This window comes from Panthera pardus, unplaced genomic scaffold (genome assembly GCF_024362965.1).
Source record: "Panthera pardus isolate Hobbes unplaced genomic scaffold, ASM2436296v1 HiC_scaffold_21, whole genome shotgun sequence".
NCBI classification, from domain to species: domain Eukaryota; kingdom Metazoa; phylum Chordata; class Mammalia; order Carnivora; family Felidae; genus Panthera; species Panthera pardus.
The window spans coordinates 15,453,785-15,478,363 of NW_026526777.1; the positions used below are offsets into that span (position 1 = coordinate 15,453,785).

The 24,579-nt window shown below is 37.2% G+C and overlaps 1 protein-coding gene across 3 annotated transcripts in view; it reads left to right on the plus strand.

Moving 5' to 3' along the window:
* Nucleotides 1-24,579, plus strand: part of USH2A (usherin) — a 739,062-nt gene that overhangs the window by 179,580 nt on the left and 534,903 nt on the right. For all 3 annotated transcript variants that reach the window (XM_019465619.2, XM_053908979.1, XM_053908980.1), the window contains exons 15-16: nucleotides 5,634-5,797; nucleotides 21,990-22,148. In XM_019465619.2, the coding sequence (XP_019321164.2) occupies nucleotides 5,634-5,797; nucleotides 21,990-22,148 (323 nt within the window). The remainder of the gene's footprint in view (nucleotides 1-5,633; nucleotides 5,798-21,989; nucleotides 22,149-24,579) is intronic.

A 24,579-nucleotide genomic window follows, 5' to 3' on the forward strand; every position in this document is an offset into this window, starting at 1 on the left:
AGTTCAGCCAACTATGGCCTGCATCTGTTTGTGGAAATAAAGCTTTATTAGAACACAGCAATATTCATTCTTTATGTATTGCCTAAGACTGCTTTCATACTACTAGAGAGGCAGAGATCACATGGCCCACAAAGCCTAAAATATTTACTATCTGTTTCTTTATACATAAAGATTGCTGATCCTGTTACCAGATTCACTGTCACCTTGGGCAAGTCACTTATTTCCACCAAGCATCATAAAATCATAGCTTCTTAGACTTGGAAAGAATCTTAAAGTAATTTTGGTTAAACTCTGCCCTATACATTTCTCTGCATAAATCACCTTTTCAGACTAACTGGTCACTCAGCTTCTGCTCAAAAACATGGAACTGAAAGTTCCTCTTTGTCTCATGAAGCAACTCATGTTTGTTTCAGACAACTCTAATTCTGAGAAACATAATTTCATCCCTGTAACTTTTTTTTGCCTAGTCTTATTTATGCCTTCTGGGGCCACAGAGAATAAGTGTAATCTCTCTTCTACCTGCAAACACTAAGAATTTGAATCTCTTATCATACCTCCAAGTTATTATGCTCCTATAATGCGGAGGTTAAGGAAAGTGACACTAGAGTTTTTTCTAGATGTCAACATATATGATATTATTAATGTAGTGAATGTTCTGAGGTTTTATTTCTGTACAATATTTGTTTTGGTGACTGATATGTGAGACAATCTCTGCGATTAGGTAGAGTGTCAACAAAGGGGAAAGGGGTAGGGGTCTCAGATGTAGAACCCTGCTAAGCAAGCTCTTCTCTAAATGACAGGAATGCTACCTCCTTGGACTCAGATGTCATTGTTGCCTGGATGCAAAAGAGTCATTGCCCAGGTTTAGTCATGATGAGTCCCTTTATCTGTGCCTGGGAAGGCTTCACCAGAGAGGGTAGACTGGCTACTGTTAACTCCTCCCTTCTAGATGAGACAATACTATTCTCACTTCCTCTCCAATAAGCCATGTGAGTCTGGTTTTCAGTTCACACAAGAAGCATCTCCGAGCCCCCCACCCCTCTCCTGTAACTCTGATTCCAGTTCCAAAAGAATCCAATGCTATTAGTAGGCTGTGACAAAAACAAACAAAACTAAGAACCTCAGCGAGCCACAGTTCCGCTGCAAAGAGGAAACATAATCTTAACGAGCGGAAAACCAACCTCCTCTAGAGGGCACTCTAGTACTCATGGGATCCTGAACCAGAGGACTGAATGGAGAACTCTGCTGGCATTAAGGTTTCAAAGCTTAGGCCAGTCTTTTATTTATTTATTTATTTTTAAAATTTTATTTTTAATTTTTTAAAATTCACATCCAAATTAGTTAGCATATAGTGAAACAATGATTTCAGGAGTAGATTCCTTAATGCCCCTTACCCATTTAGCCCATCCCCCCTCCCACAACCCCTCCAGCAACCCTCAGTTTGTTCTCCATATTTATGAGTCTCTTATGTTTCGTACCCCTCCCTGTTTTTATATTATTTTTGTTTCCATTCCCTTACATTCATCTGTTTTGTCTCTTAAAGTCCTCATAGGAATGAAGTCATATGATTTTTGTCTTAGTCAGTCAAAGCTTAGGCCAGTCTTGAAGAAAGCATTCCCTTCCTTGGCGGAGAAGTTAGCTGGGGGGACAGCTAAGCTGATCAAAAAGGCCTCGAAAGAGCTAAATTGTTCTTAGAGCTACGTGTCACATTTGATTTATCTGTGGTGTCCTATTCCGAGTCTAAAGCTTTCCTAGTGCTTTTTTCATTCATTTATTCAACAATATTTATTTATTGAACCTTTACTGTGTGCAAGTCTTTGTGCTAGGGACTGATCGAAACTTTGGCCAATTTCTCCAGATTAAAGTCTCCTTAACATTTCTTTCTGTTTTATTCATTAATAATCATTAACAACCCTTGTCTACAATCCCTCAGCAATTTGAGATTTCTTCTTCATCCATTCTTTGTGTCAAATGGTGTCCCCATCACACCTGTCAGCAAATTAGAAAACTGGAAGTAACTCTGTGCCCTTCTTTGCTTCTCTTTTCAATGTGTCTGCCTCATCCTCCTGATTTTAGTTACTCAACATTTCTTAAATCTCTCTCTCTCTCTCTCTTTCCGTTGCTCCTTACCACTGTCACTGTTGCACCTTTTCTGGCAATATCTTGCCTCTGCTTAGCCTTCTCAGTTAGTTTTGTCTGTTACCCCTCCCATTCTGAATTTTACCCCCAAATTTTGAATTGCTTATAACCTCATACCCTCTCCTGATGTTTCCCTTTTCTCTCTCTTTTGTCCCTCTCTGGCCTGCCTGGCATATTCCTATTCAACTTTTAATATTCAGCTCAAACATCTCTTCCAAGATTCCTTCTTTTTTTCTTTTTTGAAGTTTATTTACTCTGAGAGAGAGTGAGAGAGAGAGAGCATGAGCAGGAGAGGGGCAGAGAGAGAGGGAGAGAGATAGAGAATCCCAAGCATCCTCTGCACCGCCAGCGTGAAGCCTAATGTGGAACTTGAACCCACGAATTGCGAGACCATGACCTGAACTGAAACCAAGAGTCAGATGCTTAAATGACTAAGCCACCCAAGCTCCCCCAAGATGCCTTCTTAATATTCCTTTCGCTGTCCCTTTCCCTCCTGCCAGACTAACTAGTTTTGTCCTTTTCTGTGCCCACAGAGTCTGCATATATCTTTATTAAGGCTGTATTTTATCTTTCTTGCTAGACTGTGAGCTCTTTGAAGACAGGGACAACTCTATCTTTTTCCTCTTTATGTCCTCAGTGTCTCTTCCAGTCATAGAACATAATTAGACCTCAATGAATACTGTTTATGTCAATCAATATGTATAAAAACATTTGATGGTACCCTTGAGTTGAATCCCCTGATAGAAGAGAGGTGTTCAAAGAGAAATGTCAGTAAAATGATCTATATCCTGGAATACATCCTTGGACCTCCTAGTATAGCTCTCTCTTAGATGATGAAGCTTCTGACAATGAAATGCATCATTGAAATACACTCCTTTATTAATAGTGATGTTTTGCAATAATAATAAGTAGGATGGCTCTTCCTCTTACTATTTGCACAACTGGACTAAGTTCTGTGGAAAGGAAAATATATGAGGTTTGTGATTTAAGGAACAGAGGCCAATTAACTTATTTCCCATTGTACTCAGTAAACACTGAGTTACATAAAGGCCCAAACAGAACTGTAATAGCAGAGTGCTGGCAGAGATTAGCGATGCTTTACTCCTGTTTTGTTTACCATAATGAACTGGTCAATAAACATCACAAATTGTTTATCTATATAAATCTTGACAGATTACTCTTTATGAAATCCATTTAGCAAGTGAGGTTTTCCCATAAGGATGAAAAATGAAGATTTTAAACAGATTGCGGGAGAAGCTCTGCCTGTACCAGGAGAGTCGGTGTAATGAAGGTTTCTTTATATTAATATTACAAAAACCATTTATCCTGACAAAATCAATATCACAATTCATCTTAGTTTGGTGTTTCTCTTTCTAAGCTTAAAATGTCTTCTCCTTTATTATGTATAATTTTGTTTTAATAAATGTGAAATATATTTCATGTAGGAGGTGCTCTTGAGAAGGGATAACTTATCAAATGACATCAGACTTGTAGCTGATTTGCTAAAAAGAGTCTTGGAAATGTTTAAAATTATATTTGAGTGGCTGAGAAATTTATAGGAATCATTTTACTTAAACCTCAATTACAAAATCATCCCCAGTGCCCTTTGGGTTAGAAACAAACTATAATATTCAGGGAAGTCTCCTATGAACTTCATTCAGGTAAAATTCTCTCTTACTGAAGTCAAGCAATTATAACAAGTCAGATAAGTTAGATATAACACCAGCTGGGATAAGAGAATATAAAATCAGGAATAGTCACATTTAATTACTCAAAACATTGCATGCTTTCCTAAGAAGGGATTTATTTATTCCATTTGGATTCAGAACTTAATATCCCATGGATATTGACAGAGCTAACTTGGAGTTAAGCGTGTAGCAGCTAGCTGGAAGAAAATAGAACTACATCAAGGAAAGGAATTGCGTTATACACTGGAAACTATTACTCTAAATGTACTGTATGTAAAGTAAGTGTGATTGTCTCATGAGTGAATGGTAATAAAAACTGAATACTCAAGAGACTTATTCATGACTGGTGTGGTGATATATATATATGCATTGGGAGAAGCTTGCCTCTTATTGTTTATGCTTTACCAATATTACATTAAAAGCCTACAAACAATATGCTCTAAGTAATAGCATATAATGAAATTAAGAGCAACTCAAATATTTTGTTGCTTCTATAATTCCACTTTAATTTCCATGCATAATTTTCTTCAGCTCTGATACTTAAGGAGCCTAAATAAAACATCTATTTGAAATGGAGTTTTGATGCAATGTCTGTATACATAAAGGACTTAATATAGTTGTTGGTAGGGGGGGGATGTCCTTTGATCATGACATAAAAAGGGCAAACTACAGTGTAGGGGTTTTCAAGAGAAACTGTACTTTATTTATTCCCAAGGTGATATTAGTCCATAAAACAAATTTGCAGCTTATTTAGCAGTCTTTAGTTTTTATCGGCCTTTTTAAGGGTGTTGAATGATTACCCGAGAGATCACACTGTAGAAGTTGCAGGGGGGATAAAGAAACTATGCCTCCAGCATCTTTATTAGAAAATAGAGGTGAATCCATTTAATGTTATTTTAAATGCACCACATGGAAAGTTCCCGTTTACAAGTGAGTTGTCTTTTTTACATGTGCTGTTTTTGCTTCTCCAACACTTCCTGGTGCCAAAATTGTGTACCCTAATCAATGACATTGGCATTGGCCATGAATTTGAATAATTTACTCAGAGGAAACAGGTTTTGGATTCTATCATGGCAAAATGCCAGGATAGTGATTTCTACAAGCAACTTTAGGTCCAAGAAATTGAAGTTGGAACGAAGTCATGTCATGATATTTATATCATTAACATCTTTTCATAGATCAGAAGAATGCTCTATTCACCAACCATTCTGGATAAATGAGTTCAGTGCATAAAATGGAAAATGAAATATAACCTATATTAAGACATCGGCAGTATTGGAACATGTCTTCCTCAAACTCTTAGTGAAATTTATTCTTTGTAAGACTAAATATAGAATTTCAAGATTTTTAGGGAGATCAGTGGTTATCATACCGGTGTTATATTTTATAACTTGGTAGATACTTGGAAAGATGATTTATGGGTACCTAATCTAAATTTTTAGCTTTCAGAGGAGCTACTTTTGTGAGAAAGCAAAATTTACAGTATTCTTAATTGAGCAGCTGGCATTCAAAAGAATCCATAAGATGTATTGTAGCATGAAAAAAGCAATATAACATTTTTTTTGCCATTAATTAGTTTACAAAGAGGAGGCTTCATAGAGATTTTATTGTGAGCAACATTTTGTTAAATATTCTTTTTCTGTCTTGTTTGATTTTGTATTTGTTTGTTTAGCTCAAGCATTCTTTTCAATAGATTGGCTAAAACAGACCATCTTATTTCACAATGTTATTGATAGATGTAACTTATACTATGAATTATTAATCAAAACATTATTCTCTTTGATGGTTTATTTGTCTTGTTTTCAGATGTCAGCCTTGCAATTGTCATCTCTCAGGAGCCTTGAATGAAACCTGTCACTTGGTCACGGGCCAGTGTTTCTGTAAACGATTTGTCACTGGCTCCAAGTGTGATACTTGTGTTCCCAGGGCAAGCCATTTGGATGTGAACAATCCACTGGGCTGCAGCAAAAGTAAGTGAACTCTGGCCCTGTGCTGGTGGGTGGAAGATCATGCAGGAAAGAGTGTCTCATTATTTTCCTTCTCCACTGAGAACCCATCAGTAAGGCTTAGGCAAAATGTGGAGGATTTCGGTGAGAAATGGAAAAAAAAAAAAAACAAAAAAAAAAAAAACCAAAAAAAACTACATGAAATGAAACGCGTTCTTTTCCCTTGATGAGATTATTGAAAATGGTTATTATGTAAGTAGCGGGAAATTTACAATATTTTGTTAGAATGGAATCACTCTAGGGGCGCCTGGGTGGCTCAGTCGGTTGAGCGTCTGACTTCGGCTCAGGTCATGATCTCGGGTCTGTGAGTTCGAGCCCTCACCTGTGGTGACAGCTCAGAGCCTAGAGCCTGCTTCCGATTCTGTCTCCCTTTCTCTCTGCCCCTCCCCCACTCATGCTCGCGCACGCGCTCTCTCTCTCTCTCTCTCTCTCAAAAATAAATAAACATTAAAAACAAAATTAAAAAAAAAAAAGAATGGAATCACTCTAGTGGTGACAAGAGTCCCGGTTTTCCCCAGATGTTGGACTTTCCAGTGATAGGACTTTCAGTGCAAAAAATTAACACTCCTGGTTAAAACAAAATGATTGGTGACCCCACCAAAGAAGGATATTTGCAGCCAATTTTCTATACCAAATGGAAGATTTATTCTTATTTATGATGAGTTATGTTTTTCTATCCTCCAAATTTTATGGGTATGTGCTATTATTGTTTAGACCCTCACTTATAATCTGCTTCCTTATTTCATGATGCACTTCTTTCCTATCAACATTTGTTTATTGTAGCAATTATTATTATCACAGCATATTACTATATTTCATATTTCTTCTACAGTAAGTTGTATTAGTTGTTTAAACATCTCTCACATTTCTATTTTTAACTCCTAGAAGTTAAAGATTACACCTTAGTATCTTCAGACTTTTAAATACCATTCTCCAGTGCCTTGACTTGACTTCTCAAGTAACCTGCAAGCCTAAGTTTCATAGCATATTGATGATTTATTTATATTTACTTCAAGATCATATATCCTTACATTTTCCAGAATTCCTAAGAAATGCCTGCTGAGAACATGTGGTAAGGTACCCTCTATAACATATTGTACAATGCATGTTCTCCTTGGGGTGTCCTGGGACTATCATGAGTCACAATGCTAAGAAATGCCATAAGTCAGGACAAATCATCATAAACAAACATACTAGGAACTGTGTTATCTACATTTAAGAGACAGAGAATTACCTAATATAATATTGGGCTCCACAGCAGCTATACTAGATTTTGAGATAGTGGAAGACAGGGTGTGGCTAATGGTTAACAAGACATATTCAGATTTTGTACCTATGTACTTTATCTTCAGTATCCCGTGTTTCATTTGGTTTCTCTGGATGTTAGTATAAATAACAGTATAGGTATTTATGCTTCTTTTGGGAAAGGACTGTCATGATTGCCTTTGTGTAAATACAGTCTAAACAAATCTGGATTTCACTGAGAATATTTATCATTCATTGATTAGTTATAGAGTTGATTTATTTGTGTGCAACACGAATTCCAGCATATTGCTTTGGATGTCAGTTGTAGATCAGCATTTTGTGACAAACTTAGGATACAACATACTGAATCTTAGCAGTTTTTGATTGGTTCTGCCTCTAATTTTGTGTGAAAATATTGGCATCTGATCCACTTTTTTATACTTATTCTTACACCTAAGACACAGTCTAGGAACTATACCTTAGGTAGAACTGGGCAGGTTGGTTCACTGAACACCTGGCCTACATTTCTTAGCAGTGGTAGACATTTACTTTTATGTTATATCTTTCCTTCTCTGGGCTAAGCCTTCGTATCTTTCCAAATGCTTCCAATTTTAATAGTTAAAAAATTTTCTATTCCTAATTATTTTTCTATATATGTGTGTGTGTGTATATAGAAGAATATATATATATATATATATATACACACACACACACACATATATAGAAAAATAATTAGGTATATATAGTATATAGTATATTAGTATATAGTATACTATATAGTATATAGTATTAGTATAGTATATATAGTATATAGTATATAGTATATTAGGTATATATATAGTATATAGTATATAGAAGAATATATAGATTTTGGATACTAGCCCTTTGTCCGATGTGTCATTTGCAAATATCTTTTCCCATTCCGTTGGTTGCCTTTTAGTTTTGTTGGTTGTTTCCTTTGCTGTGCAGAAGCTTTTTATCTTCATAAGGTCCCAGTAATTCACTTTTGCTTTTAATTCCCTTGCCTTTGGGGATGTGCCGAGTAAGAGATTGCTACGGCTGAGGTCAGAGAGGTCTTTTCCTGCTTTCTCCTCTAAGGTTTTGATGGTTTCCTGTCTCACATTCAGGTCCTTTATCCATTTTGAGTTTATTTTTGTGAATGGTGTGAGAAAGTGGTCTAGTTTCAACCTTCTGCATGTTGCTGTCCAGTTCTCCCAGCACCATTTGTTAAAGAGACTGTCTTTTTTCCATTGGATGTTCTTTCCTGCTTTGTCAAAGATGAGTTGGCCATACGTTTGTGGGTCTAGTTCTGGGGTTTCTATTCTATTCCATTGGTCTATGTGTCTGTTTTTATGCCAATACCATGCTGTCTTGATGATGACAGCTTTGTAGTAGAGGCTAAAGTCTGGGATTGTGATGCCTCCTGCTTTGGTCTTCTTCTTCAAAATTACTTTGGCTATTCGGGGCCTTTTGTGGTTCCATATGAATTTTAGGATTGCTTGTTCTAGTTTCGAGAAGAATGCTGGTGCAATTTTGATTGGGATTGCATTGAATGTGTAGATAGCTTTGGGTAGTATTGACATTTTGACAATATTTATTCTTCCAATCCATGAGCAGGGAATGTCTTTCCATTTCTTTATATCTTCTTCAATTACCTGCATAAGCTTTCTATAGTTTTCAGCATACAGATCTTTTACATCTTTGGTTAGATTTATTCCTAGGTATTTTATGCTTCTTGGTGCAATTGTGAATGGGATCAGTTTCTTCATTTGTCTTTCTGTTGCTTCATTGTTAGTGTATAAGAATGCAACTGATTTCTGCACATTGATTTTGTATCCTGCAACTTTGCTGAATTCATGTATCAGTTCTAGCAGACTTTTGGTGGAGTCTATCGGATTTTCCATGTATAATATCATGTCATCTGCAAAAAGCGAAAGCTTGACTTCATCTTTGCCAATTTTGATGCCTTTGATTTCCTTTTGTTGTCTGATTGCTGATGCTAGAACTTCCAGCACTATATTGAACAGCAGCGGTGACAGTGGGCATCCCTGTCGTGTTCCTGATCTCAGGGAAAAAGCTCTCAGTTTTTCCCCGTTGAGGATGATGTTAGCTGTGGGCTTTTCATAAATGGCCTTTATGATCTTTAAGTATGTTCCTTCTATCCCGACTTTCTCAAGCGTTTTTATTAAGAAAGGGTGCTGGATTTTGTCAAAGGCCTTTTCTGCATCGATTGACAGGATCATATGGTTCTTCTCTTTTTTTTTGTTAATGTGATGTATCACGTTGATCGATTTGCGAATGTTGAACCAGCCCTGCATCCCAGGAATGAATCCCACTTGATCATGGTGAATAATTCTTTTTATATGCTGTTGAATTCGATTTGCTAGTATCTTATTAAGAATTTTTGCATCCATATTCATCAGGGATATTGGCCTGTAGTTCTCTTTTTTTACTGGGTCTCTGTCTGGTTTAGGAATCAAAGTAATACTGGCTTCATAGAATGAGTCTGGAAGTTTTCCTTCCCTTTCTATTTCTTGGAATAGCTTGAGAAGGATAGGTATTATCTCTGCTTTAAATGTCTGGTAGAATTCCCCAGGGAAGCCATCTGGTCCTGGACTCTTATTGGTTGGGAGATTTTTGATAACCGATTCAATTTCTTCGCTGGTTATGGGTCTGTTCAAGCTTTCTATTTCCTCCTGATTGAGTTTTGGAAGAGTGTGGGTGTTTAGAAATTTGTCCATTTCTTCCAGGTTGTCCAATTTGCTGGCATATAATTTTTCATAGTATTCCCTGATAATTGTTTGTATCTCTGAGGGATTGGTTGTAATCATTCCATTTTCATTCATGATTTTATCTATTTGGGTCATCTCCCTTTTCTTTTTGAGAAGCCTGGCTAGAGGTTTGTCAATTTTGTTTATTTTTTCAAAAAACCAACTCTTGGTTTCGTTGATCTGCTCTACAGTTTTTTTAGATTCTATATTGTTTATTTCTGCTCTGATCTTTATTATTTCTCTTCTTCTGCTGGGTTTAGTCTGCCTTTGCTGTTCTGCTTCTATTTCCTTTAGGTGTGCTGTTAGATTTTGTATTTGGGATTTTTCTTGTTTCTTGAGATAGGCCTGGATTGCAATGTATTTTCCTCTCAGGACTGCCTTCGCTGCATCCCAAAGCGTTTGGATTGTTGTATTTTCATTTTTATTTGTTTCCATATATGTTTTAATTTCTTCTCTAATTGCCTGGTTGACCCACTCATTCGTTAGTAGGGTGTTCTTTAACCTCCATGCTTTTGGAGGTTTTCCAGACTTTTTCCTGTGGTTGATTTCAAGCTTCATAGCATTGTGGTCTGAAAGTATGCATGGTATAATTTCAATTCTTGTAAACTTATGAAGGGCTGTTTTGTGACCCAGTATATGATCTATCTTGGAGAATGTTCCATGTGCACTCGAGAAGAAAGTATATTCTGTTGCTTTGGGATGCAGAGTTCTAAATATATCTGTCAAGTCCATCTGATCCAATGTATCATTCAGGGCCCTTGTTTCTTTATTGACTGTGTGTCTAGATGATCTATCCATTTCTGTAAGTGGGGTGTTAAAGTCCCCTGCAATGACCACATTCTTATCAATAAGGTTGCTTATGTTTATGAGTAATTGTTTTATATATCTGGGGGCTCGGGTATTTGGCGCATAGACATTTATAATAGTTAGCTCTTCCTGGTGGATAGACCCTGTGATTATTATATAATGCCCTTCTTCATCTCTTGTTACAGCCTTTAATTTAAAGTCTAGTTTGTCTGATATAAGTATGGCTACTCCAGCTTTCTTTTGGCTTCCAGGAGCATGATAAATAGTTCTCCATCCCCTCACTCTCAATCTAAAGGTGTCCTCAGATCTAAAATGAGTCTCTTGTAGACAGCAAATAGATGGGTCTTGTTTTTTTATCCATTCTGATACCCTATGTCTTTTAGTTGGCGCATTTAATCCATTTACATTCAGTGTTATTATAGAAAGATATGGGTTTAGAGTCATTGTGATGTCTGTATGTTTTATGCTTGTAGTGATGTCTCTGGTACTTTGTCTCACAGGATCCCCCTTAGGATCTCTTGTAGGGCTGGTTTCGTGGTGACAAATTCCTTCAGTTTTTGTTTGTTTGGGAAGACCTTTATCTCTCCTTCTATTCTAAATGACAGACTTGCTGGATAAAGGATTCTCGGCTGCATATTTTTTCTGTTTAGCACACTGTATATATCGTGCCAAGCCTTTCTGGCCTGCCAAGTTTCAAAGGAGAGATCAGTCACGAGTCTTATAGGTCTCCCTTTATATGTGAGGGCACGTTTATCCCTTGCTGCTTTCAGAATTTTCTCTTTATCCCTGTATTTTGCCAGTTTCACTATGATATGTCGTGCAGAAGATCGATTCAAGTTACGTCTGAAGGGAGTTCTCTGTGCCTCTTGGATCTCAATGCCTTTTTCCTTCCCCAGTTCAGGGAAGTTCTCAGCTATAATTTGTTCAAGTACCCCTTCAGCACCCTTCCCTCTCTCTTCCTCCTCTGGGATACCAATTATGCGTATATTATTTCTTTTTAGTGTATCACTTAGTTCTCTAATTTTCCCCTCATACTCCTGGATTTTTTTATCTCTCTTTCTTTCAGCTTCCTCTTTCTCCATAACTTTATCTTCTAGTTCACCTATTCTCTCCTCTGCCTCTTCAAGCCGAGCCATCGTGGATTCCATTTTGTTTTGCATTTCGTTTAAAGCGTTTTTCATCTCCTCGTGACTGTTCCTTAGTCCCTCGATCTTTGTGGCAAGAGATTCTCTGGTGTCCTGTATACTGTTTTCAAGCCCAGCGATTAATTTTATGACTATTATTCTAAATTCACTTTCTGTTATATTATTTAAATCCTTTTTGATCAGTTCATTAGCTGTTGTTATTTCCTGGAGATTCTTCTGAGGGGAATTCTTCCGTTTGGTCATTTTGGAGAGTCCCTGGCGTGGTGAGGACCTGCAGTGCACTTCCCCTGTGCTGTGGTGTACAACTGGAGTTAGTGGGCGGGGCCGCAGTCCGACCCGATGTCTGCCCCCAGCCCACTGCTGGGGCCACAGTCAGACTGGTGTGTGCCTTCTCTTCCCCTCTCCTAGGGGTGGGATTCACTGTGGGGTGGCGTGTCCCGTCTGGGCTACTTGCACACTGCCAGGCTTGTGTTGCTGGGGATCTGGCGTATTAGCTGGGGTGGGTAGGCAAGGTGCACGGGGGCTGGAGGGGCAGGCTTAGCTCGCTTCTCCTTAGGTGATCCACTTCAGGAGGAGCCCTGTGGCAGCGGGAGGGAGTCAGATCCGCTGCCGGAGGTTTGGCTCCGCAGAAGCACAGAGTTGGGTGTTTGTGCGGAGCGAGCAAGTTCCCTGGCAGGAACTGGTTCCCTTTGGGATTTTGGCTGGGGGATGGGCGGGGGAGATGGCGCTGGCGCCTGTGTTCCCCGCCAAGCTGAGCTCTGCCGTCCGGGGGCTCAGCAGCTCTCCCTCCCTTTGTCCTCCAGCCTTCCCGCTTTCCGAGCAGAGCTGTTAACTTCTGACCTCCCAGACACTAAGTCGCGCTTGCTGTCGGAACACAGTCTGTCCGGCCCCTCCGCTTTTGCCAGCCAGACTCGGGGGCTCTGCTTGGCCGGCGAGCCGCACCTCCGCCCCGGCTCCCTCCCGCCAGTCCGTGGAGCGCGCACCGCCTCGCCGCCCTTCCTACCCTCTTCCGTGGGCCTCTAGTCTGCGCTTGACTCCGGAGACTCCCTTCTGCTAATCCTCTGGCGGTTTTCTTGGTTCTTTAGGCAGGTGTAGGTGGAATCTAAGTGATCGGCAGGACGCGCTGTGAGCCCTGCGTCCTCCTACGCCGCCATCTTCCGGAACCTCCCCCTAGAAGAATATATATATATATATATATACACACACACACACACATATATAGAAAAATAATTAGGAATAGAAAAGTTTTTATACAGAAAGAATATATAAGAATATATAAGAATATATATATATATGTATATATATATATATATACATATATATATATACACACACACACACACAATATGTCTATATATATATACATACTAAATTTTCTCTCTAAACTTGTGATCCTTGGTGATAAATACATTCCTTCAACTACTTATGGTAGTTGTTGCTGCTGCTGTTTTAGGTTTGTGTTTCACAAAATTTACCCAACACTGTGCAAAGTTAGAAGCCCAGTATCAACACAGGTCATTCATTTTAGAAAAAAAAAAAATAGACAGGATTCCTGCCTTTAAAGGAGCTCGAAACATAGCAGAAATGATGGACATACTGGCAATACAAGGGAGTGAGCACAGGGCACGGGAAATACTGGTTGTGGCATGGGTAGGAAGGGAGCCTGCTTTCCTTCCTGTTCCACCTCGATTTTTACATGGTACTTGCTTGTTATCCTAGCAACAGCCGGAACAAGCAGCTTCACAAAGATAGGATGCTATTGGAAGGAATGTAGTGCTATCTATTGTTGAAACTGTGAACTACCTCGGGCTGGTATTTTGCTCTGTGTCCAACAGATGTCAAGCATGTGTTTTTCAGGAACATTAGTATGTTTCAAGGTGTCCTTCTACACAGTTTGGGAACCATGGGATTATGACTATTATCTTTTCCCCTTCCTTAGAGGCCACTGGCAATAGTTTAGCAGTTTCATCTGTTATTTTTTCCTTCTTTTTTTTTTTTTGACAGAAAGTTGAATTGGGAATCTGAGCATATAATTTCCAGAATGCAGGAGAATTGAATTCAGAGAAGATAGTTAGTTAGAACCTCGTTAAAATCTGCTTCCTTATTTTATGATTCATTTCTTTCCTATCAATATTTGTTTCATGCTTTAGGCATTGTGGCCATTCTCCTTAATAGGAGAGACACTAGCAAAACAGGTATTAAATGGTTCTTCCTTTTCTGAGCTTTACTAGTGGATGAAATTTCAATTTCCCTAAACTTCTTACTATGAACTTAATGAAATATATATATATATAAATTTATATATTATGTATTAAATATATATAAAATATGTAAATATATGTGAAATATATTAATATATATTAATATATATTATATGTATTATATAATTATATAATATATAATTATATAATATATATTTATATTTATTTATAAACTGTCCATAGCTCATTTGTGTTTAAGTCTTCTTGACACTGTTCACTGCTATGTTTATCCTCGGTTATTTATCCATCTTTTTATCACTCAGAGCTTTTTCTTTATCCTTACTTATCATAGAAGCTTTTGTAACTAACACTTTAAAAATATTTTTGTTGTCAAATATATACAAGATAAAATTGACCGTATTAGCCATTTTTAAATGCACAGTTAATTTATATTAAATTCAATCATAATGTTGTGCAACCATCACTGCCGTGCATCTCCATAACTCTTTACAACTTGTAAAATGGAAACTGTGTACCAATTAAACAATAATATCTCCCATTTGACCCCAGCCCCTGGCAACCACAATTTTATTTTCTCTATAATTTTGAATAATCTAAGAACCTCATATAAGTAAAATCACAAAATATTTGCCTTTTTGTGAGTGGCTTATTTCAGTTAGCATATGTCCTCCAGGGTCATCCATTTTGTAGCTTATCTTATAATTCCCTTCCTTTTAATTCTGAAGAATATTCCATCATATGCATGTACCATATTTTGCTTATCCATTCATCTGTCGGTGGGCCTGTGGGTTGCTTCCCTGTTTTGGCTTCTGTGAGTAATGCTGCTATGGGTATGGGTGTATAGCCATTTCTTCAAGACTGCTTTCAATGACTGCTTTCAGTTCTGTTGGGTATATAACAGAAGAGGGATTCTAGATCATATGGTAAGTCTACTTTTAATTTTTTTGAGGAACTGCCATACTATTTCCCACACCAGCTTTACTATTTTTAATTCCCACCAACAGTACACAATGGCTCAGATTCTCTATATCTTTGCCAACATTGTTATTTTGTATTTATCACAGCCATCTAATATATATGAGATGCTATCTCATTGTAGTTTTGATATGCATTTCTCTAATGATTAGTAATACTGAGCATCTTTTCATAGTTATTGGCCATCTGTATCTTTTCTGGAGAAAGTCTATTCAAGTTATTTGCCTAGTTTTTCATTGGGTTATTTGTCTTTATTACTGAGCTGCAACTGTTCTTTACATATTCTATGTGCATGTCCTTTATTAGATATATGATTTACAAATGTCTTTCCCAACTGGGTTTACTTTTCACTTTCCTGATAGTGTCATTTGAAGCATGGATGTTTCAAAATCTGATACAGTTCAACGTATCCATTTTTTATTATTATTTATGCATTTAGTGTAATATCTAGGAAACCGTTACCAAATCCAAGGTTAGGAAGATTTACCCCCATGTTTTCTTGTAAGAGTCTTATAGTCTTTTTGCTTTTACATTTAAATCTTTGATCCATTTTGAATTAATTTTTAGATATGTTGTGAGTTAAGTCTCCAGTTTCATTCATTTCGAATGTGGCTTTCCAGTTGTTCCTGCACTATTTATGGAAAACACTATTTTTCCCTTGGTTCTCATTAGTCTTGTTGAAAATCAGTTTATTATGTTCTGTTCACTTTTTAATCTATATTTTGTGTTATTTTATTACTAGTTGCCCTACGAATTAGAGTATGCATACTCATTTGCCACAGTCTACTTTAGGCTGTACTGATATAATGCTGGTAATATATAACAGATACGCTTTTGGTACGGCTTCCTTTCCTTCCCTATCTTTGAGTGATCATACCGTGTAAATGTGTGTATGTGTTGCATATATATATATATACTATATATATATACTATGTACATATATATAGTATATATAATAAACCCAACATTGCACTAATATAATTATTATTTTCTTTTAACAGTAATACGTTTTTAAAAGTGATTTGAGAAGAGAAAACAGAATATGAATATATATACACACACACAGATATACACGGAGTCTTTGATATTTACTCCATATTTATCCTTTCTGGTGTTCTTCCTACCTCTGTGTGATTCAATTTATTTACTCTCTGTGTCATTTCCTTTTAGCATGATTGATTTCCTTAGTATTTTTTGTAGGGCTAGTCTACAAGAATTCTCCCACTGTTTTTTTCAAATTATTTGGGAATACCTATATCTTCCTTCCTTCCTTCCTTCCTTCCTTCCTTCCTTCCTTCCTTCCAATGGGTAGATTTTCTGGATAGAATTCTTGGTAACAAGTATTCCTTTTTCTTTTAGGACTGACTTTGAATTCATTCTACTACTTTATGGCCTCCATTGTTTTTGTCAGCCTTTAACTGTATTTTTCTTCAACTGTAAATGAATTTTCTCTTACTCTTTTAAAAGTGTTTTTTTTTTTGCTTTGTTTTTTGGTTTTTTTTTTGAGATTTTTTTGGTCTTTCAGCAGTTTGACTGTGATATGTTTAGTGTGAATCTCTTTGTATCATACTTGGATTCATTGTACTTTTTGGAAATGGAAATGTAGATAAATGTTTTCCACCAAATTTGGGGAGTTTGAGCCAATATTTCTTCAGATATTTTCTGCCACCTTCTCGGTCTCTCATTTTGGGGTTCCCATGACACATATTTTGGTGCATGGTACACCTGACATTTTCTTATAGGTCTTTGTGGATCTGTTCATGTTTGGTCTATTTTTTTCACTTTCTTTCTGTGGATTGGCTAAATCATATTGCTATATCTTTACATTTTACCTATTGCCTTATCTTCAAGTTCACTGATTCTTTCTCCTTTCCTTTCAAATCTGCCATTGAGTCCTTTTCAGGAAAGTTTCAAGTTTAGTTATTGTATTGTTCAACTCTGGAATTTAGTGTTTTTATACATTCTGTTTCTCTATTAAAGTTTTCTTTTTACTGAATCATCATCATCATCATCATCATATTTTTCTTTAACTCTTAGGACATATTTACAATAGCTGCTATGAAGTATTTTTTGCTACACTTAATATTAGAGATCATTCAGAATCTGTTTCTCTCCACTGCCAATTTTATGAGTATAGTTCATAGTTCCTTTAAGTGTGTTGTAATTGTATGTTGGAAACACTTAAGTTGTTTAGATTTTTTTGATAGTTTGCATAGACTTAAATGGTGGGGAGATTTCTCCACTGCAGTGTACAGCTGCTGATGTCTCTACCAGTTTTTTTGTTTTTTAATTTTTACTCACAGCCTGGCTTCCTAGGAGTCACTGCTGTGTCTGAAGCAGCCAAATATTTGGGCAATGTTTGTGCTCAAATACTTCTAGACCATATAGCTTCTGCCATTCAATGTGTGTCTGGGTTGGGGGATGTTTTCAGAGTTACAGTGAGTTCTTCGTTCTTTGGCCTCCACTTTTCACTGGCTCTCATGGTTTTCCCCATAGCTTCATGGTTTTCCAGCCTGATAAAGATCTGTGGAGAACCTCTCTCAGGTCTTCCATGGCTCTCTCCTGCCTGGGGTCTCCTGCTTGATTATCTGGTAAATTCCCCACTCAACCTAGCTGGGAGCACATGCACAGGCTAGCAAACCTGTGAATTTTCCCTCTTGTTCCCAATCAGCTGAGCCATTTTTAGATGGCAAAGCTATGAATTCCTGCTGCCAACCCCATATGGAGTCAGTGCCCTATGGTACCAAAGCTACTGTTTATAGTCAGCCCTGCTGGTACAACTAACACACCTAATTGTGGAACTGGTACTATGGGAACAGCCCCTCACAAAAGGGCCACAGACTCCTACTGTTATGACTCAAAGCTCTCCAAGTTCTTCAAGAGTAGGTATATGTTCTTAACTTTTTGTTTGCTTGTGGTTGATTTAGAGCTCCCAGAAATGGTTATTTTGGAGATTTCACTGAGTTTTAACTCTTTGGGTCTAAACTCTTTTTGTTGCCATAATCAGAAGCACTCCTATCTCTTTTTACTTTTTAAATGTTTCTTATAATTTTCTAGATATTGTTTTATTTTTTAATTTCATCTATAGAATACATTTTAAAATGTTTCTTAATAACTATCTTCTACTTGTTTTGCATTAATGGCACTAAGTGCTGGCTTCATAGCTGCATCTTCCTTTGTGATTAGGTATGGCCATGTCACGAACTTCTGCCTGAAATGATCTGGGCAGGAGTGATGTGTGGGAGTCCTGGGTTGTGCTTTCATAACCACAGGACATGCCCTCCATCTCTCTTCTTTTTCTTTTTCTTTTTCTTTTTCCTTTTCCTGTAGATTTGGATGTGGACTTGGTGGCCATCCAGCTGGAATCACATACATAGGGATAACCCCTTAAGGATGGCAAGGCAAAGGACAGAGGGAATCCAGACACCTGTTCTCATAGCCACAGTGTTTCCAGCCTTTCATGGAAGAGGGACATACACATATTCATTTTATATGCAAAATAATCCTGAACAGTAGATAATCCTCCCTTTACTATAGATGAGGGAGGATTCAGAGAGTCTAGTCAAAATTTGACTACAGTTACACAATTACCCAAGTGCCTAAGCCACGATTAAAACTCATGGCTCCCAAACAAATGGATATAGTCACAACTTTATACTATCCTTCCTTAAAAGAAAGTCTGGCTTATGCAAAGGTCATGCTTGGCAATTTTGATAAATGAGTATGTGACCATTTTCTCAGAATTCCCTTTCAGCACACAGAAGGTGAGTTCAGGTTATCTCAGGGCCGGGATTTCATAATATTATTTCTCAAAGTGGTACTGAACCATCAAAGCCTTCAGATCTATGAACATTCTCATTTTGATGTCAAATAGGCTACATCTATACTGTGAAGTTGGACAAGACCGTGGTTAGAGATAGTCATAACAAGTAATCAACTTTAAGTGTTTGAAAGAGCCTATTTGTGTATTTGTGTACGTGAATGTTTGTTGCTAAGGAAATTTTCAAGTAATGCAAATCATTTCCCATACCTTTGACATGGGATGGAAACATATTTTTCTTCCAGTCATCCAAAAAGTATTTCACTGTCTTAGAAAATAGTCTGAAGGTCAGTTTTGATTGCTTTAACTCTGAAATCTGTTGTGTTCCTGATATCATGCAGAGTTTTAGATACAGTTAGTAATATCCACTAAAAATATTCAATTGCCATAGATTACAAGGCTCTTTGAGAATGCTATAAATGAGACAGTTTATGAGTCTTTGTGGTTCCACCAAGAACAACAGGATGTAGAGCCCTAAATTAAAAATCCCTGACAGATCAAATGCCTGTCAGTCTGTGTTCAACCAGTGCAAATGACCATATCATATATGGCAAATTCCAGAATTCAAAAATATAAGGTCCTTTTTGGAAATGGTTCTCTTTTCCTGTGTCACTATGTCATTTTGAGATTGCTACTACTCTCGTCTTGTATCTAACTAGGCATATGGACAGTTAGATATTTAATATGACAATGCAAATTCCCAAGGAGGAAAAACAAGATAAAAGGGAAGAGTGAGAGTGTATCTAGTTCGAATATTTTTTTTTCTTTAAGAATATAACATCAATATTATCTCCCTTAGGACTAGAGACATTGTCTTTAGGAAGCCTATGCATCATATATGGAATTTTGTATATTTCAAATTCAGTGCTCTTGAAATACTTTCTTAAAATGTTATTATTGGATTATACCATGTCTTTAAAGTGGAGTGTATCCCTCATGAATACTGATGAATTAATAATAGGTCTTAGTTGAAAGTCTTTGCCTGGTGTGCAGGATAACTTCACTATCCTACTCCATACTTCCCCACCCTACTCTATTCCATCAAGATTCTGGATGGTCTGCATCAGCAGGCTCCCTTACCCTCTGACTTCCTGTTGGCTTTGGCTACTCGCAGAAGCCTGCCAGTCAGCTGAAAGGCTGGCAGGAAGAGAAGTTGGAATATTTAACCCTCAGCTTCTTGTCTCGGTGCAGAAGCAGTTTTGAGCTAGTCTTAAGCTGATTGTATCCTGCCATGAGTAGCCACAGCACCTGTCAAGTGATGCTCTTCTTACAGCTCTTTCTATCCCCGAGTACTATGCCCTTTTGGGCTAGGGATTGTGTGGGCACCTGGCTGGCTCATTTGGTTAAGCGTCCTACTTCGGCTCAGGTCATGATCTCGTGGTTCGTGGGTGTGAGCCCTGCGTCAGACTGTGTGCTGACAGCTCAGAGCCTGAAGCCTGCTTTGGATTCTGTGTCTCCCTCTCTTTCTGCCCTGCCCCCACTTGCATTCTGTCACACACACACTCTCTCTCTCTCTCTCAAAAAAAAAAAAATAAACATTAACAAAAATTAAAAAGCTAGGGATTGTGTGTTAGAAAAAAGGTAACATAGTGGGTCTGACTGCTTATCTGTAGAAAAACCTGATTACAAAGTTAGCCTTTGGCTGGCATCTGGGAACTTGGGCTTTGTGAGGGTTCTTGCCATCCCCAAAACAGGTCAGAGTGGCTCACTGTCTCTTAAATTTTGTCTGACCAAATGGTTTATGCTTAACCCTGATGTCCTTCTGGAAATCTAGAGTTTGGGGGTTATTCATGTTGACAAAGGCTGTCTACATAAACAGCCCTTGGTACAAACCCTAGGCATTGAGTTTCTAATGAGCTTTCCTGTTTGGCAACATTTCACATGTTTTCACAAAACATTAACATTGCTGGGCGGGGAGGGGGAGGGATTAGGCATATCCCATGTGACTAGAACCTTGTGGTTGGTTTCCCTTGGACTTACCCATGTGCCTTTCCCCTTGTTGATTATATTCTATCCTTTAGTTATAATAAATCATAGCCACAAGTAGGACTTTATGGTAAGTCTGGCAAGTCCTGCTAGTAAATCATTGAACCTGGGGGTGGTCTTGAGGACCCCTAACATGAATAGTAATAGAGCTCTACTGTTATCACATGATTTTTTGAAATTTCTTAACAAAAATACTAATGGTTTTTGAAGTCAGGTAACACAGCAATCTGTACCTTTGATACCCTATTTAACGAAAGAGTCTGATTGGATGTCCTTCTCTAAATGGATGGAGGATGATGCATGTTGTTAAACCAGAAGGGGATAAATAAGCTGGTGGTTGATTGTCCTTAAAAAATAGTTAGATATTGTCTTTTGCTTTTACCTTTATCTATTCTGGGAGTGGGGAGAAAATGAAGGAAAATAGGAAGACTAAGGAAAATATACGGTAATAGGAGACAACGTTTTCATGGTGTATACTTACATTATATAAAATATCACTAAAACAGTGAGATGAATGCTCTTATGTGCCTGATGGAAGCAATTATATCACCCCTAACAACCACTGCACCCTACCAGGTGTGGGTATATTCACACAATACATTAAAATTGTTTCTTGCTAATATTTAGACTGTTTAACATCCATGACATCCATAGGTATTTATATTACCAGCTATTACTCTTTCTTGTAAATTGCGCTCCGTGAGGCAGGATGAGGCATATGTGTTTAGTGGAGTGGAAAACTTCCTTTGAAAAAGCCAAAAATTATGCTCCTTAAATTCCAAGTTTCAACGTAACTTATTTATGTCAACTTTTAAATTAAGTGGAAAATAAATGTTATGCATCCTTGGATAGTTTCTCAAAAGAAAAGAAAAAAAGAAAAAAGAAAGAAGGAAGGAAGGAGAAAAATAAGTGCTTAATATAAACTTTTGTGGTTCCCCCCACCCCAACTATGTTTATGTCAGCTGTATTGACCTACAAAATTGTTTTATGCTCATAGATAAAAAGCTTTGTTTTAGAGAATTCATGAGGTGTACCCTCTGTTTATTAATGTCTTGGTAAACCACATGTCTTCTTGATAAAGTAATCCTGAATCAGAAAGACCTTTTTGTTGGATATCTTACTTCAGTTTACTTGTGTGCTTATTGATTGCCGTTGCTCATAAATGCTCTCTCCATTGTAATTTAGCTCCATCCCAACAACCTCCACCCAGAGGACAAGTTCAAAGTTCTTCTGCTATCAATCTCTCCTGGAGTCCACCTGATTCGCCAAATGCCCACTGGCTTACTTACAGTTTATTCAGGGATAGTTCTGAAGTCTACACAACTGAAGATCAATACCCATACAGTAAGTTTAAAGGTTTGGTGATAGAAAGAGGTAATATTCTGAGAATTGATATGTTAGCTAAGATCTTTGACATTGAGGATAAATGTTGTGGTTTCCTGTGTCTAGCTGAGAATTGTTTCAAACAGAGATGGAATTACAAATCTCAGTAGCCATCTCCTGGTAATCAAAACAATGTAATAAAAATGAGATGCTTCTTATTTGATAAGCCCTTAATGCTTATCAAATTCTCGAAGATGAAAAAATAATTACCCTATCCAGCATTGATGAGGATATGGAGGAGCTAGAACTTACATAAACTGCTGGAATATCTGTGTAAGTTCATTGGTACAATTTTTCATGCAAGATGAATGGTTAAACTGTACGAAAAAATTAATATATACCATTTGCCTCAGTAAATTTACTTTAGGAAATTTATCTTAAATTAATAGTCATAAATGGATACAACATATGTTCAAACATACACTACTTGTAAGAGCAAAATATTGGAAACATTCAGATATTCAAAAAACTTTCCATAAATTGTGATAGATGGCATAGTAGAATCCTGGTACATTGTTAAGTGAATTTTAGGATGTGATTGCCTATAAAATGATACCTTAGTTTACATGTTAATGAATGGAAAATGTCCATGATGCATTGTGTGATGTAATAAAAGATATTACAAATAATCTATTATTTATATTTTAATTCAAAAATGTGTAGAAATACTGGAAGGCTTACAACAAACTGATCTGTAGTGTTCTCTGGGCATAATATTACAGAAAATTTACCAAGTATTTCTATTATATGGGTTCAGCTTTTAAAATTCTCAGGTTAAAAATGGACTTTTAAAATAGTGGGATCAGAGTACTAATGTTCTTGCAGACAATGTAATTTTATGCATAGCTGCCATTTCCATAGAGATAGAAAATAACATGAACTTAAATTGAAAGAGACAGAATGGGGGGAAACCATGAAGACTATCTTTACATCTGTAACTTTTATGAAGATTTTAAAGGTGCTATTAGAAATCAAACTATTGGGACACATTGTCTTATTAAAAATATTTACCCAAGATGTTTTATATTTTTCTTATTTCTTATTTTTATTTATTTTTTGAGAGAGATCATGAGCCGGGGAGGTCAGAGAGAGAGGGGCACAGAGGATCCAGAGTGGGCTGTGCACAGTCAAGCTGACAGCAGTGAGCCTGACGCAGGGCTTGAACCCACAAACCATGAGATCGTGATCTGAGCCGAAGTCGGACACTCAACCAACTGAGCCACCCAGGCGCCCCTACTCAGATCTTTTAGATCCAGTTTCCCTAAAGCCAGAATGAAGAAATAGAAATTTTTACAGGCTGCTAGCTCTGTCTTCTCTGATATTTGCCTCTAGTCATGGTTAGCTATGAGCTAGTTTGAGAAACTCGTTTTAAAAAACATTGGAACAGTGATTCTAATTCAAGTTTCCATTTTGTTCTCCTTGTTTAATGTCCAATTTTCCAAATTCTAGCTTAACTCGCTTACTTAGTTAGACAAGTACATAAAGTTCTGTAGGTGCACTGAAGTTCCACAATCTTCTTCAAAATGGTTAGGAGTCGGTCTTGTTTTAACATAGTGATTGGCTCTAAAACTTCTATATGGCGTACACTTCTGTAGGTTACATTTTGTACCTAATTCTGCCTGACAGACACCTACATTCCTGTGTCCAGCACTTTCTATTAACTCTAAATGTTTCTCCAGTACTCCGGCTCTTCTTTGAAGTTAATGGAAACTCTGAACTTCATGGTGCAGATTGCAAAGGGAAATGAACATCTGTCTACATCTGCCATGTTGGCAAAGCATCCCAAAAACCTGCTACTAGAATGTTTATTTTCTTCCAAATATCAGCATGATCCAGGTGTCCTTAAACTTAAACTTTTGTGATAGGAGAAGAGAGAGAGAGTTCTAAAAATATTGAAAGTAATTTTGAAGATGACAGTACCACTGATTGGATTATTGCTGAAAATTGTGAATTAGGATCACCCTATTTTCCATACAGCTTAATTCAATAATAAAATTAAACTTCAATTATACCCTTCAATCCAGTGGCATGTTTTCTATAGTAACATATTGTGATCTGTTTTACAGACCATTGCATGAGAATATAACACTCTGGCTCTTTTTCATGATTGTACTAATATAGAATCCAAATAACAGTTTCTTGCATAATAAGTGTGTACTCATTCACTAATCAGACATTTATATAATCCTATTAAACAAGGTATTATTTCCTAAAACCTTATTTTTCACTAAAAAAATGCCACTTCTGGCATTTCTTGACAATCACTATAATTAATGATGTGAAAATTATCTGCATGATGGCATTTGAACAGTAAGAACAATTGGTTAACGCTGTCAGAACTTTGTATCATCCTAATAATCCCCTCATGTTTATTACTCTATTTCCAGTGTGT